Below are 15,467 nucleotides of genomic sequence, written 5' to 3'. Positions count from 1 at the left end.
CTACAGTATTGTGTACATTACATTTTTATTTTGGTATTGAGTACTAATGTGACCAGGCAGTTATATAAAAAAGCATTTCACTGCTAGTTTGTATACCATGTATGACCTGAATGTGACAAATAAACTTTGATTTGATTTCATTTGAGCTTGTAATGAACCACTTCACGTCCCCTGCCACAGTTTATTGTTTACTTTTAAATATACAGTTTCCAATCTGGGCACAGATTTCAGACACGGCAGCGCTGCTGGAGTTTTTCAATACCGTGTCCACTAACTGTCCACTCTATTAGACACTCCTAACTAGTTGGTCCACCTTGTAGATGTGAAGTCAGAGACGATCGCTCATCTATTGCTGCTGTTTGAGTCGCTCATCTTCTAGACCGTCATCAGTGGGCACGGGACGCTGTTGGCTGGATGTTTTTGGTTGGTGGACGATTCTCAGTCCAGCAGTGACAGTGAGGTGTTTAAAAACTCCAGCAGCGCTGCTGTGTCTGATCCACTCATACCAGCACGACACACACTAACACACCACCACCATGTCAGTGTCACTGCAGTGCTGAGAATGATCCACCACCTAAATAATACCTGCTCTGTGGTGGTCCTGTGGGGGTCCTGACCATTGAAGAACAGGGTGAAAGCAGGTTAAAAAAAGCATGCAGACAAACAGATGGACTACAGTCAGTAATTGTAGAACTACAAAGTGCTTCTATATGATAAGTGGAGCTGGTAAAATGGACAGTGAGAGTAGAAACAAGGACGTGGTATAACCCTGTAATATCTACAAATAAAAGTGAAGGAAACTTAATATTACCATATGATTTTAAAATATAATCTCCAATAAGTTTGTGGTCAGGGGTCCATATGCTGTGGTTCCAATGATTTAGTCTTACAAACAGGTTGCATAAAACATGAACAGTTGGTCAGAAAATTCTCAGATGATTCAGATGATCCAGTAATGCAGAGTTTTCTTTATAAAATTAGAAATTGCCGACGTTTCCAGCAAACCAGTGCCTCAGTGTTTACTGTAAGTTTAATTATTAGACCCACATATTGAGTAAGAAAGGAAGTTCCTGATCAAAGTTTAACCAAAAATTGGATGATATAAAGCGGGCAGTGCGAGTTTGGGATTGAGTCCTTCGCTCAGACGAACAATGTTGCACCAAGTTAAGCTGATGTTGTGTTTTCTGCTTCTACAGCAGCACACAATTCCCAATTTCAGTAAGTATGTTTAAATAATGTATTCTAACTCCTTATAGAATGTCTCACATCTTACATAAACACTCACTTTCATGTTTTGTGTGTGTGTGTGTGTTTAATGTGATTCACAGTGGGACTAATGAACGTTGTAGAAGGACACGTTACCCCTAAACCAATCATTAAAAACGATGGTACTTATATAAACCCGGAGCTGGGGAAGTACCATGCCAGGTTGAGGACTCTCAGTCGGAGTTGCCGGGTCATCAGAGAAAAATTTAATGCTACAAAAGGTTTATGCTTTTTTTTTTTTTAACCATGACTATTAATTTTAACACACATAGATAAACCCATTTATGATGAAGCTTCTTATGATGAAGTTCTTGGAGTCTGTAGGAATTTGTGCCTATTCAGTCTGACTGCTGACTACTGACAACCCAATGAGGTCAGGCACTGATGAGAAGGCCTGGCTCACAGTCCTAATTTCATTATTTACACACCTGTTAGCAATGGATGTGGTCAGAAGCATGTCCACATACTTTTGACTGTATTTTTTTTCTAAAGCGACTTAATTTTGTCTTCCGCTGCTGAGAGATACCAGATTGCATCAGAGGAGAGCACGTCGCTGTACACGCCTCCTCCGACACGTGTACAGCCCTCCTCTTCGCGCCAGTGCTTTCTGCACAGGCGTCTCTTCCGCCAATCAGGGTCCTTACACAGTGTATGAAGAACCACCCACCCACCCACCCCACACGTAGTCCGGCCCCCAACCTGCAGATACGGTGGCCAATTAGTATATGCTGCAGGCACTGCCAATTATGCTCGCTAGATGGTGCCCAGTTGACCGGTGGCAACACCAAGTTTTGAACCGAGGGGTTCAGAATCTCGGAGCTGGTGTGATAGCAGAATATCCCGCTGCGCCACCTGGGCGCCGTATTTGACTGTATTAATGTTGCAGGTTTGAACCCATTACTGACTGCTATGTTGTTCCTCAGATGGCATTTATTACCTGGTAACAGAAAACGGTGTGACGTACCAGGCGTATTGTGACATGACCACTCTCGGAGGGGGTTGGACGCTGGTAGCGAGTGTGCACGAGAACAATCTGAACGGGAACTGCACCACAGGCGATAATTGGTCGAGTCAGCAGGGTAATGATCCCAACAGGCCTGATGGTGATGGGAACTGGGCTAACACTGCTGTATTTGGTACTGCAGAGAGTGCTACCAGTGAGGACTACAAGGTACCAAACCCTGAACATGTAGACCCACACTAGTCTCTCTAAATGCCTACACGGCTAATGCTGAAGTTCTCCCGTTATGCCGTCCAGTTCTAAAGTTTTACCTGAATGATAACGCATTGTTTCCCCCTGACAGAACCCTGGATACTACGACATAACTGGGGACAACATTGCAATGTGGCATGTTCCTAATGATGTTCAGCTACAGAACTGGACCAGCAGTGCTATTTTACGCTACCACACTGATAGCAAATTGCTTAGCCAACACGGTGGAAACCTCTACCATTTATTTAAGGTAAAAAAAACGTCTCTTGGGTTGCACACCAATTAAAAACCCACAATCGCAGCTACACTATACAGTATGGTCAAAGTATGTGGAGACCTGACCACCTGATTGAGCTTGTTGGAAATCCCAAAACCACATACTTCAGGTCATATAGTGTAACTCAATCTTATACTGATCAGCCATAACATTAAAACCACCTCACTGTCCATTTTATCAGCTCCACGTACCATACAGAAGCACTTTGTAGTTCTACAATTATTGACTGTAGTCCATCTGTTTCTCTGCATGCTTTGTTACCCCCTTTCATGCTGTTCCACCACAGAGCAGGTATTATTTAGGTAGTGGATCATTCTCAGCACTGCAGTGACACTGACATGGTGCTGGTGTGTTAGTGTGTGTTGTGCTGGTATGAGTGGATCAGACACAGCAGCGCTGCTGGAGTTTTTAAACACCTCACTGTCACTGCTGGACTGAGAATAGTCCACCAATCAAAAACATCCAGCCAACAGCGCCCCGTGGGCAGCGTCCTGTGACCACTGATGAAGGTCTAGAAGATGACCGACTCAAACAGCAGCAATAGATGAGCGATCGTCTCTGACTTTACATCTACAAGATGGACCGACTAGGTAGGAGTGTCTAATAGAGTGGACAGTAAGTGGACACGGTAGTGCTGAGAATGATCCACCACCTAAATAATACCTGCTCTGTGGTGGTCCTGTGGGGGTCCTGGCCACTGAAGAACAGGGTGAAAGCAGGTTAAAAAGGTATGTATAGAAACAATAATAGAATAATTGAAGTGCTTCTATATGGTAAGTGGAGCTGATAAAATGGACAGTAAGTGTAGAAAGTGTAGAAGCTAATCAGTGTAAAATGACTACGAAGGTGTAGTATGCAATAGAAATTAAAACCATAAAGCTTGTATTTGAATAACCTGTGATTTAAAAGTGTATTTTTTTTAATTTGCAGAAATATCCAGTCAGGTTTGGAACAGGAGAGTGTAAAAAGGATTCTGGACCTGTCAGCCATGTGGCGTATGATACTGGTGATGAGAACACAACTAAAAACCTGTTTAAGCCATTTGTACGAGGTTTGTAACATTAGAAAAGTTCTTTTTTTTCATCTTACAATGAGAGAAAACAATGCAGAAGCCATAGATCCTGAGCTGTAAAACAGTAGTGCCTACATGTTGCATTTTTGCACTTTTTAGAAGATGAGTTATACCCTGACCACATCACGTTACGGATGTTTAATGGGAGGAAAGCAGCAATGGCTATCTGCCTTTGGGTCAAACCGAATACATGCCCTGCTGAATCCGTAAGTCATTTCATTTCCTTCGAGCACCTATTAATATTGAATGTGTCCATGTTTGATTAACCGCTGTCTGTACATGTGCATGTTGCAGTACTGTATTGGTGGAGGAGGATACTTCCCAAGTGAATCTACTCACTGGTGTGGAGATATTACTGCAAGGTCCTGGAAGACGGATGATTCCCACAGCACGCCAGTAACTAAGACGTCCGTACTGATCTTCTATCGATAAAAGTTTTCTACATTTCAAATTCAATTTGATGTGAAATTTTATGTTTGGTTTAGTCTCTGCAAACATTAACTGAATAAATAGTTTGTTCAAAGCAACATTAGTGGTTGTGTTTTTAATAAATGGTGAGAAATGTGCATTTAACTATAATAACTGCTTCATTCTGATCTGGGTCGCAGTGGGTCCGGCTTCACCTGAACAATTTACACTGGGTGCAATGCAAGAATGCTGAAGAATACCACACACTCACCATTTATTTATTTAAATAATTATTTAACAGGATTTTAATGGCATGTTTTACACCTTGGTTAAATTCATGACAGAAACGGTAGTTACTCGTTACTCAAGATTAATCAGTTCCAGTTTTTAATATGAAACACAGTCCTGGACAATTTTGTACAGTGGAGCAGTATATAGTATGCAGTACACCGATCAGCCATAACATTAAAACCACCTCCTTGTTTCAGCTCCACTTAACATATAGAAGCATTTTGTAGTTCTACAATTACTGACTGTAGTCCATCTGTTTCTCTACATGCTTTGTTAGCCCCCTTTCATGCTGTTCTTCAATGGTCAGGACCCCCACAGGACCCCCACAGAGCAGGTATTATTTAGGTGGTGGATCATTCTCAGCACTGCAGTGACACTGACGTGGTGGTGGTGTGTTAGTGTGTGTTGTGCTGGTATGACTGGATCAGACACAGCAGCGTGTCCACTCACTGTCCACTCTATTAGACGCTCCTACCTAGTCGGTCCACCTTGTACTGTAGATGTAAAGGCAGAGACGATCGCTCATCTATTGCTGCTGTTTGAGCCGGTCATCTTCTAGACCTTCATCAGTGGTCACAGGGCACTGCCCACGGGGCGCTGTCGGATGGATTTTTTTGGTTGGTGGACTATTCTCAGTCCAGCAGTGACAGTGAGGTGGTTAAAAACTTCAGCAGCACTGCTGTGTCTGAGAATGATCCACCACCTAAATAATACCTGCACTGTGGGGGTCCTGACCATTAAACAACAGGGTGAAAGGGGGTAACAAAGCATGTAGAGAAACAGATGGACTACAGTCCGTAATTGTAGAACTACAAAGTGCTTCTATATGATAAGTGGAGCTGATATAATGGTAATGGACAGTGAGTGTAGAAACAAGGAACTGGAACCACGTGATGGCACCATGTCACATGACTGCAGTATTTACCGTGTAAAGATGGCTGCGCACTTATCTTACGGCAGAGTGAATTTAAACATATTGAGAGAAGCAGCGAGGAAGGAGCTTCGTGAATTTCTGGATAAATGTGCTGGAAGCAAGGTAACAGTGTTACTGGTATTAATGGGTGAAGGCAACTGCCTTGTTCTGACTGTGTCCAATAAAATACTGGCGCTCCAGCTATGGTTCATATATGGTTCACTATATGACATGTTATGGGTGGATGGATGAAATATGGCTGTTGTTCACTTTGTGTTGCTTTGGGTTATTTCTTATGGTGTCGTGGTCCAGGGTGGAGCTCGAATTCACAGTGTCTTTGCCATGACATGTACAGTGCACTGCACCGCGATCATGATCACTCTGGTTACATTCATGACAGACACAATAGTTACATTTACATTTACATTTTCAGCATTTAGCAGACGCCTTTATTCATAGTGATTTACAGTAGTGTGACAGTATACAATCTGACCAATTGAGGGTTAAGGGCCTTGCTCAAGGGCCCAAGAGCAGCAACCTGGCAGTGGTGGGGCTTGAACCAGCAACCTTCTGATTACTAGTCCAGTACCCTAACCACTAGGCCACGGCTTATTTTAATGTCAAACACAGTCAGTCATGAACTGACAATTTTGTATCTTCAATTCACCTCACTGCATGTCTTTGGACTGTGGGAGACACAGACACAGACAGAGAACATGCAAACACCCCACCTGGGGATCGAACCCAGGACCTTCTTGCTGTCAGGTGACAGTGCTACCCACTGAGTATTGATGAGTATTGAACCCAAATCCCAAACTCAGGTGGTTGTCACTGTCGCCTCACAGCAAGAAGGTCCTGGGTTCGATCCCCAGGTGGGGCGGTCCGGGTCCTTTCTGTGCGGAGTTTGCATGTTCTCCCCGTGTCCGCGTGGGTTTCCTCCGGGTGCTCCGGTTTCCTCCCACAGTCCAAAAACATGCCACCAGGCTAATTGGAAACACTGAATTGTCCTATAGGTACCCGGTCGCTAGGAGAAGAAGTTGAGTGTTTTATATACTTTCATTACTGCCATGGCTTCCTGTTAATGAACTCTTGACCTGCCCAAGTAACTACCAACCAGCGTTTTTGCTTTTTTCGATAATTGGGTGCCCGGATGGGGCAGCTTTTCTCTTATGCCCCCTGTCTTGTGTTGCTTGTAGCAGACCCTCTAATAATGCATTTTTAGTTACTGTTTGGTTTCTCTCCATAGGCGATTGTCTGGGATGAGTACCTTACTGGACCGTTTGGATTAATAGCTCAGTATTCCTTGCTAAAGGTAAAGTTGTTCTAAAAAGAACGCAGAACACATAATGTAATCATTATAATACATTATTATTGTCAGAAATGTACTAGTTTCTATAATACAAACACATGGCTGAGTGGATGAGGTTATATTACCTGTATGTAAATAATGAAATAGAGGTTTTTAACACTGAACAGTAAACAAAGGTTTAGAATTTGTTTGTCTGAAATTGGTTAGATAATTGGTTAGAAACTAAAGAGCCATAGCAAACATCTTAAACCCCAACATCAATACCATCGGTTTGATAGTCAGCAAGCCACAGATTGTGATTGTATTTATGCCGTCACACTAATAACAAAGAAGCTAAGATAGATGCCGGTTCAGTCAAAAAGAGAGTTAAAGTTGACAGCAGTAACAATAGCTACACATAGATCCGCATGTAGTGTATTAAGCTATTCGATAAAAAAATACATGTGTAATGTGACTTAATATCTTCTGTTTCAAAGGAACATGAAGTGGAAAAGATGTTCACACTCAAACCAGGGCGAGTCCCACCAGCAGATGTCAAAAACGTGATCTTTTTCGTCCGTCCTAGGCTGGAGTTGATGGACATCATTGCAGGAAATGTGATGAGGTTAGTAAAGCACTTTATCTACTACTATAGTACCATAGTTTTTTGTTGTTTGTTGTACAGAGAGTAGAAACTGAAAGCAACTCAAATGCTTCATTTTAAAGCTATTTATTCCAATGATGGTAACATCACCTGTTGCTTGTTTACTTACCTACACGTGGAAAGTTTAGAAGCAGGTTTTCTAACAATTCCTTAAACATTTATCTGCTTTCTTTTTATTTTTGCATTTTACCTACTGTTCCAGCCTGTTCCAGTCAGATATTGACCTTGCTAATGAGGCCCATGTATACACACAAGACAGAGGTATAACATAACATATGCGTTCATTCCCACAGTGAGGACAAGTTACAGCCACAGCGTGAATTCCACATCCTGTTTGTGCCTCGACGCAGTATGCTGTGCGAGCAGCGGCTAAAAGAGCAGGGTGTCCTCAACTCCTTCACCAACATAGACGAGTACATTCTGGATCTCATCCCCTACGACGGAGATCTGCTGTCCATGGAGTCTGAGAGTGCATTCAGGGTAAAATGAATTATTAAGCAAAGCACAGGACCAAAGCCACAGCCCTTGAGTGGACCTTTTGATATGGATTTGGTTATATCTTGTTCTAAATTCCTATTAGTTCGCTTAGCCTGTGTTAGGTGTGAAAAGTTCTTTTAAATGTGAGATTTTAAAGCAACAGAAGGCAACTAACAGAGTTTTCTAAACAGTACCAATAATGGGTGTTGAAATTCTGTGGCAAAAGTGGCCGTACTGGTGCCTTTCAACCACAAGTCCGTAACCAGTTGTTAGATGCAGTAGGTGATCAATGGTTTGGACAGTTGATGTCATATTGATGTTGGACATATCCCAAGATAATTATCATCTCATACTGCTAAATATTACCAATATTATAATATTGGACACAAATCTAGTGAACAGAATTAGGGGCATAAAGTACAGCTAACGATTGTTTGTATGTGATTTAAATAAAACAGAAAATGAATTAACATTGCTTTCTTCTTTGTGGCTTTATGAAGGAATGCTATCTTGAGAATGACCAGACAAGCCTGTATCACACTGCAAAGGGCCTGATGACCCTGCAGGCGCTGTATGGGACCATTCCTCAGATCTTCGGCAAAGGAGAATGTGCCAGGGTGAGCAAATCCAGTTTCATTTAGCACCTACCTTTCAGATTTTCTATTGGTGTTACATTATTAATAATTTATATTGTTGTTATTATTATTATTATAGCCAAATGCATGGAAATTCCTCCAATGTTCAATCGTTCCACCAGTGTCCATGCAGAATTGCTCTTCTGAGTTGGAAGTACATAGCTCCACCTTAAATTCTACTCCTTCCTTTCTCTAGCACGTAGCTAACATGATGCTGCGGATGAAGAGGGAATTTGCCGGCAGCCAGAACCAAATCCTACCCGTGTTCGACACGCTCTTGTTGCTGGACCGAAACGTGGACCTGCTCACGCCGCTCGCCACACAGCTCACCTACGAGGGCCTCATCGATGAGATCTACGGCATCACAAATGGTTTGTCTTGCCTGCCTTTGATTGGCCTGTTGTTCAGATAAGGGTGGGCTTAAGCCGGATAGGGTCTCTCTCATAATTAATGCAGTTCGGACCTCTGTTGACTGATTGATGGTGCCTGCACAGAGATGGAAAAAGAGTGCTGTCAGGGTGTGTCTCTCTGTACACAGTGCTGAGCTGCACTGCACTCGTTAAAGTGTCGGTGACAAGATGCATAGGGTTGCTGCCCACGTGTCGGAGGGGGCGTCGGTTAGGTTCGTTCTCCTCAATCAGAGCGGGGATCGGCATTGGTGGAGAGGAAGCACGGCACAATCGGGCAATTGGACGAGCTAAAAGGGAGAAAAAAGGGAGAAAATGCATAAACCAATATATATATATATACAGTGTATCACAAAAGTGAGTACACCCCTCACATTTCTGCAAATATTTCATTATATCTTTTCATGGGACAACACTATAGACATGAAACTTGGATATAACTTAGAGTAGTCAGTGTACAGCTTGTATAGCAGTGTAGATTTACTGTCTTCTGAAAATAACTCAACACACAGCCATTAATGTCTAAATAGCTGGCAACATAAGTGAGTACACCCCACAGTGAACATGTCCAAATTTTGCCCAAAGTGTCAATATTTTGTGTGACCACCATTATTATCCAGCACTGCCTTAACCCTCCTGGGCATGGAATTCACCAGAGCTGCACAGGTTGCTACTGGAATCCTCTACCACTCCTCCATGATGACATCACGGAGCTGGTGGATGTTAGACACCTTGAACTCCTCCACCTTCCACTTGAGGATGCGCCACAGGTGCTCAATTGGGTTTAGTCCATCACCTTTACCTTCAGCTTCCTCAGCAAGGCAGTTGTCATCTTGGAGGTTGTGTTTGGGGTCGTTATCCTGTTGGAAAACTGCCATGAGGCCCAGTTTTCGAAGGGAGGGGATCATGCTCTGTTTCAGAATGTCACAGTACATGTTGGAATTCATGTTTCCCTCAATGAACTGCAGCTCCCCAGTGCCAGCAACACTCATGCAGCCCAAGACCATGATGCTACCACCACCATGCTTGACTGTAGGCAAGATACAGTTGTCTTGGTACTTCTCACCAGGGCGCCGCCACACATGCTGGACACCATCTGAGCCAAACAAGTTTATCTTGGTCTCGTCAGACCACAGGGCATTCCAGTAATCCATGTTCTTGGACTGCTTGTCTTCAGCAAACTGTTTGCGGGCTTTCTTGTGCGTCAGCTTCCTTCTGGGATGACGACCATGCAGACCGAGTTGATGCAGTGTGCGGCGTATGGTCTGAGCACTGACAGGCTGACCTCCCACATCTTCAACCTCTGCAGCAATGCTGGCAGCACTCATGTGTCTATTTTTTAAAGCCAACCTCTGGATATGACGCCGAACACGTGGACTCGACTTCTTTGGTCGACCCTGGCGAAGCCTGTTCCGAGTGGAACCTGTCCTGGAAAACCGCTGTATGACCTTGGCCACCATGCTGTAGCTCAGTTTCAGGGTGTTAGCAATCTTCTTATAGACCAGGCCATCTTTGTGGAGAGCAACAATTCTATTTCTCACATCCTCAGAGAGTTCTTTGCCATGAGGTGCCATGTTGAATATCCAGTGGCCAGTATGAGAGAATTGTACCCAAAACACCAAATTTAACAGCCCTGCTCCCCATTTACACCTGGGACCTTGACACATGACACCAGGGAGGGACAACGACACATTTGGGCACAATTTGGACATGTTCACTGTGGGGTGTACTCACTTATGTTGCCAGCCATTTAGACATTAATGGCTGTGTGTTGAGTTATTTTCAGAAGACAGTAAATCTACACTGCTATACAAGCTGTACACTGACTACTCTAAGTTATATCCAAGTTTCATGTCTATAGTGTTGTCCCATGAAAAGATATAATGAAATATTTGCAGAAATGTGAGGGGTGTACTCACTTTTGTGATACACTGTATATACATAAAGGTGAACTCAGTACTTGAGCTGTAAACTCAGTCTCTTGGTAATTAAAAAGCCAAGAAATCGATGGTGGAAGGTTTGTTGGACTAGAACTCTTCCTTCACACAGCTGACCACATGCATCTCGATCATAAGCATCAAGACGTTCAACAGAAGGATCGTCCAAGGCTGCTTAAGACTCTCGTGAACGTCCATAACCTGCATGTCTTTTTCAGGCCATGTGAAGCTCCCTCCTGAGAAGTTTGCTCAGAAGAAGCAAGGAGAAGGAGGTAAAGATTTGCCCACGGAGCCCAAGAAGCTGCAGCTGAACTCGGCCGAGGAGCTCTACGCCGAGATCCGGGACAAGAACTTCAACGCTGTGGGTGCGGCACTCAGCAAGAAGGCCAAGATCATCTCTGCTGCGTTTGAGGTTTGAGCCAATTGTTTTGTTTAAGTAGTAGTAGACATAATATCTGGTCACACTTTGATCTGAAGAAGGTAAATGTGACGTTTCCTACAAATTCTCAAATAACTGGTGTTTTCTTTTTTTTTAGGAACGACACAATGCGAAGACAGTTGGGGAAATTAAACAGTTCGTATCCCAGCTGCCCCATATGCAGGCGGCTCGCAACTCGCTGGCCAATCATACCTCCATCGCTGAGCTAATCAAAGACATTACCAGTATGTTAAAATACTTTTCTTTTATTAATTCATTCTCATTTTTGGAATGTATTATTGCCTACATATCCTGTGCTACACTATATAACCATCACTAAGTGAACATCCTATTCCAAAACCAGGAGCTGCCCCTCTGTGTTTGGAAATAAGCAGGTGAACTGATGACGGGTCAGGCAATCATGATTGGGTATAAAATAAGGATCCACTTAAGACCTTTGTTCTGGCGAGCAAAGATGGTCTGTGGCTCAGAGAATTGTAGAATAATTCTCCAAGCGAGATTGCAAATAATTCATAATTCACCATCTACTGGACATAATATTATAAACAGATTCAGGAAATCTGTGTATGGCGAGGTCGGAAACCTCAGTAATAAACACGGGGTCCAAACAGTTTAGCTTATGCTTAGTCCTCAGTATTTATGGCTGTTGACTTCTCTTCCAGCCTCGGAGGTGTTTTTTGACAACTTGACCGTGGAGCAAGAATTTATGACCGGAGTGGACACAGACAAGGTACAGTTGTTGTGTTAGGAAGTTAGGAAGTACCCAAAAAGCAATTTTAGCTGTTTAGAAACTACCACTACACACCAAAGTGCTCAATACTGCATCGTAACAGCATTATTTTGTCGTTGTGCAGGTGAACACCTACATTGAGGACTGTATAGCGCAGAAGGACCCGCTAATCAAGATTCTGCGGCTGGTCTGCATGCAGTCCGTCTGCAACAACGGCCTGAAACAGAAAGTCCTGGATTACTACAAGAAAGAGATACTGCAGGTGTGGCCGCTGGTTTATTCTCTGTTCATGATCCACAGTTTGAGCCACAGTAGCTCACATGTTGGGCCGTACTTTAGCATCAACGAGTCTGGGCGCCCAACAACCTGTGGCACTTCGTGGCTTGTCCCTACTCGGACCACTGTCTGTGGGTACTCACTCCAGCTGCCTGTTTCTAAGATATCTCAGCCTAGTCGTCCTTATCAAATCTTGGTTCCAATCCCATATATGACCAGCTGACCAGTGCTTCGTGATCTAACTGTATTTTCTCTACACATAGACCTACGGATATGAGCACATCCTGACCCTGAACAACCTGGAGAAGGTGGGTTTTATCAAACTACAGACCAGCACAAGGAACAACTATCCCACCATCAGGAAGACGCTCAAGCTCTGGATGGAGGACGCCAATGAGCAGGTTAGTCAAAGCTACAACAGGATAGAATTACCATATATGCACTACATGGCCAAAAGTATGTGGACACCTGATATAATTTGGTTGGACATGGCCTTCCAAAACTATAGGCACTGCCATTGAGGTCACGGCTCTGTGCACCTGTTAGCAACGGGTTTGGCCGAAACACCAGGACTCGATAATTAAGAGTCTAGGAGACAGCTGACCATCTGAGCAGCCAACCATCACAAAGCAATGACATTAATACAGAGTCTACACAGCAACTAGGATTAATAATCTGCTGGTGTAGAAGGTTCTATGATTGATTATAACAGTCTAGAACTGGTTGCTTCTCTGTGCCCGTATAAATATCGCAGAGATTTGTGTTCTTTGTTCCAGAACCCCAATGATATCTCGTACGTGTACAGCGGTTACGCTCCTCTGAGCGTGAGGCTCGCTCAGGTTCTGGCCCGGCCCGGCTGGAGGAGCATCGAGGAGGTGCTGAAAATGCTGCCCGGTCCACACTTCGAGGAACGACAGCAGCTCCCGCACGGTCTGCATAAAAAACGTAAGTCGTTATTTCATAACGAGCAACTATTAGAACAGGGTTCTGAACCCTGGGTACAGACTAACACCCGTCCTTACTGACACAGTGGTTTACATGTACATAGGTGTTTGAATTTTGTAAGTGTAGGTGAATTGAACTGAACACCAAAAGGAGTCGCAGACAAAGAAAAGTGCTTCTGAGGTTCTTTGTGTGATATATGACACAGTAAACGTTACAGCTCACATGTGCTGGTTAGAGATAAGAGACGCTTTTGTCTTCTGTGTTTTGTTTAATCCTGTGTTGTTGTTGGATGTGTCATGTGTGTACACAGAACAGACCTCCCATGATCTAGAGCACAAAATAAATACTAATAATCTAGAAATCTGGAGTCATTTGCTGTACTGACGTCTGGGTAATTAATAGCATCGTTACTGCATGTCGGGACCTGCCGTGTTCCTGTTGGCAGGAAGGTGCTAATTGAAAATAAAACAGCAGACTCGTGTGTGTGTGTGTGTGTGTGTGTGTGTGCTTTTGGGTGGGATGTGGGGTGTCAGCACAAATTTAAGGGCCTGACCTGACCTGACCTGACCTGTCCACTTTTCTGGGACTTGGATCTGGCTAGTTGGAATCTTTGTTGTGTAGCCAAAAGTGTTCGGACACCTGAAAAAAAAAAGCTTCCTGTACATCACGTTCCAAAACCGTGGCCATTTAATACAAGTTTGGCTTCTTGTGGACAGCCTTCGTTCTGTATAAAAGCTTCCACCAGGTTTTGGAGTGTTTATGCGGGAATTTGTGCCCGTAGTCAACGTTCCAGTTTATCAGAGAGGTGTTCTATCTAGATTTAGTTTTCTCATTCCAAAACCGTGGCCATTTAATACAAGTTTGGCTTGTTCTTGGTCTTTTATGGACAGCCATTGATTTGTATAAAAGCTTCCACCAGGTTTTGGAGTGTTTATGTGGGAATTTGTGCCCGCAGTCGACGCTCCAATTTATCCGAGAGGTTTGATATGAGTTTGGCGTCCTCTTGGCTTTTATGGACAGCCTTTGATCTGCTAGAAAAGCTTTCCACCACTTTTTGGAGTGTTTATGTGGGAATTTACAAGGTCCTGGGTTCGATCCCCAAGGTGGGGCAGTCCGGGTCCTTTCTGTGCGGAGTTTGCATGTTCTCCTCGTGGTTTCCTCCCACAGTCCAAAAACATGCAGTCAGGTTAACTGGAGACACTGAATTGTTCTATGAGTATCCAGCTGCTAGGATGCATAAACCAGTGCACTGTAGTGCCGGTCCCAAGCCCGGATAAATAGGGAGGGTTGTTTCAAGAAGGGCGTCCGGTATAAAAAACTGTGCCAGATCAATAATGCGGATCACGATCCGCCGGCAACCCCTAACGGGAGCAGCCGAGGACATAGATAAATAGATAGATGTAGGAATTTGTGCCAGTTTTCTCATTCCAAAACCGTGGCCATTGATATGAATTTGGCTCTTTAATCCCACAGGTCAGCAGGGAGAGAACAGGACCACGTTGGTGTTCTTCCTCGGCGGCGTGACCTACGCAGAGATCGCTGCCCTTCGATTCCTGTCGCAGATGGAGGACGGCGGCACGGAGTACATCATCGCCACCACCAAACTCATCAACGGAACAAGCTGGATCAGATCCCTCATGGACCGTCTCGAAGCTCCTTAAAAACGGCTTCTGGTTCACAAAGACTTTCTAGTTTATTTTAATAGATTCTTTTTTTATTTCTTTGCTTGTTTTCCTAATAATGCATCAGCTAACAGTTCCTAAAGTATTTATGTATGTCTGTTCATCCTGCTTCACTGTTCATTCTGCTGTGTCACTGTACAGGATTAATGATGTCTCTGTGTGGCCTTGTAAATAATAATAAAAAATATGATATAATAATAATGTGCGTATACTGTGTATCATTTTATGGAGCTTACGTTCTTTGACAGTGCAGCTATGATGAAGACTGATCGTAAAATAATACCATCGGTAAATACGAGGGCTAAAAAGTAACTGGCCAGCAGAAAGGAGAGCCAATTAGTCCCGTAACAGGCCGATAATGGCCCCCTGTCTCCAGATCCGGGCTCGGAATGGAACATGAATCGACCGTGGAGGACGCTGATTGAATTAAGAGGCCATTTGTTCTCTGTCTTTCCGGATAAAGCTCTTACAGTGCTGGAGCTGCCGCCGCCTGATCGATGATTGGTTTGTGCTGTACAGGAGCTTTACAGCGCGGGAAAGAACCGAG

The 15,467-nt window shown here is 43.8% G+C and overlaps 2 protein-coding genes across 2 annotated transcripts; both read left to right on the top strand.

Moving 5' to 3' along the window:
• The first annotated feature begins 1,112 nt into the window (after window positions 1–1,112).
• Window positions 1,113–4,355, top strand: LOC134335203 (intelectin-like). Its single transcript, XM_063017678.1, has 7 exons — window positions 1,113–1,218; window positions 1,329–1,487; window positions 2,190–2,437; window positions 2,571–2,729; window positions 3,687–3,807; window positions 3,928–4,034; window positions 4,123–4,355. Exons 1-7 carry the CDS (start codon window positions 1,152–1,154, stop codon window positions 4,258–4,260), a joined length of 999 nt encoding a protein of 332 aa, XP_062873748.1. The 5' UTR covers window positions 1,113–1,151; the 3' UTR covers window positions 4,261–4,355.
• A 1,106-nt stretch (window positions 4,356–5,461) lies between these two features.
• Window positions 5,462–15,083, top strand: vps33a (VPS33A core subunit of CORVET and HOPS complexes). Its single transcript, XM_063017810.1, has 13 exons — window positions 5,462–5,563; window positions 6,687–6,752; window positions 7,226–7,353; window positions 7,686–7,872; window positions 8,370–8,486; window positions 8,701–8,875; window positions 11,067–11,260; window positions 11,385–11,511; window positions 11,950–12,017; window positions 12,142–12,279; window positions 12,557–12,694; window positions 13,070–13,238; window positions 14,712–15,083. Exons 1-13 carry the CDS (start codon window positions 5,462–5,464, stop codon window positions 14,897–14,899), a joined length of 1,797 nt encoding a protein of 598 aa, XP_062873880.1. The 3' UTR covers window positions 14,900–15,083.
• Window positions 15,084–15,467: the final 384 nt, after the last annotated feature.

This window comes from Trichomycterus rosablanca, chromosome 21 (assembly GCF_030014385.1).
Source record: "Trichomycterus rosablanca isolate fTriRos1 chromosome 21, fTriRos1.hap1, whole genome shotgun sequence".
NCBI classification, from domain to species: Eukaryota; Metazoa; Chordata; class Actinopteri; order Siluriformes; family Trichomycteridae; genus Trichomycterus; species Trichomycterus rosablanca.
The sequence above is the reverse complement of the archived record's forward strand: the minus strand, read 5'-3'. Positions and strand labels throughout refer to the sequence as shown.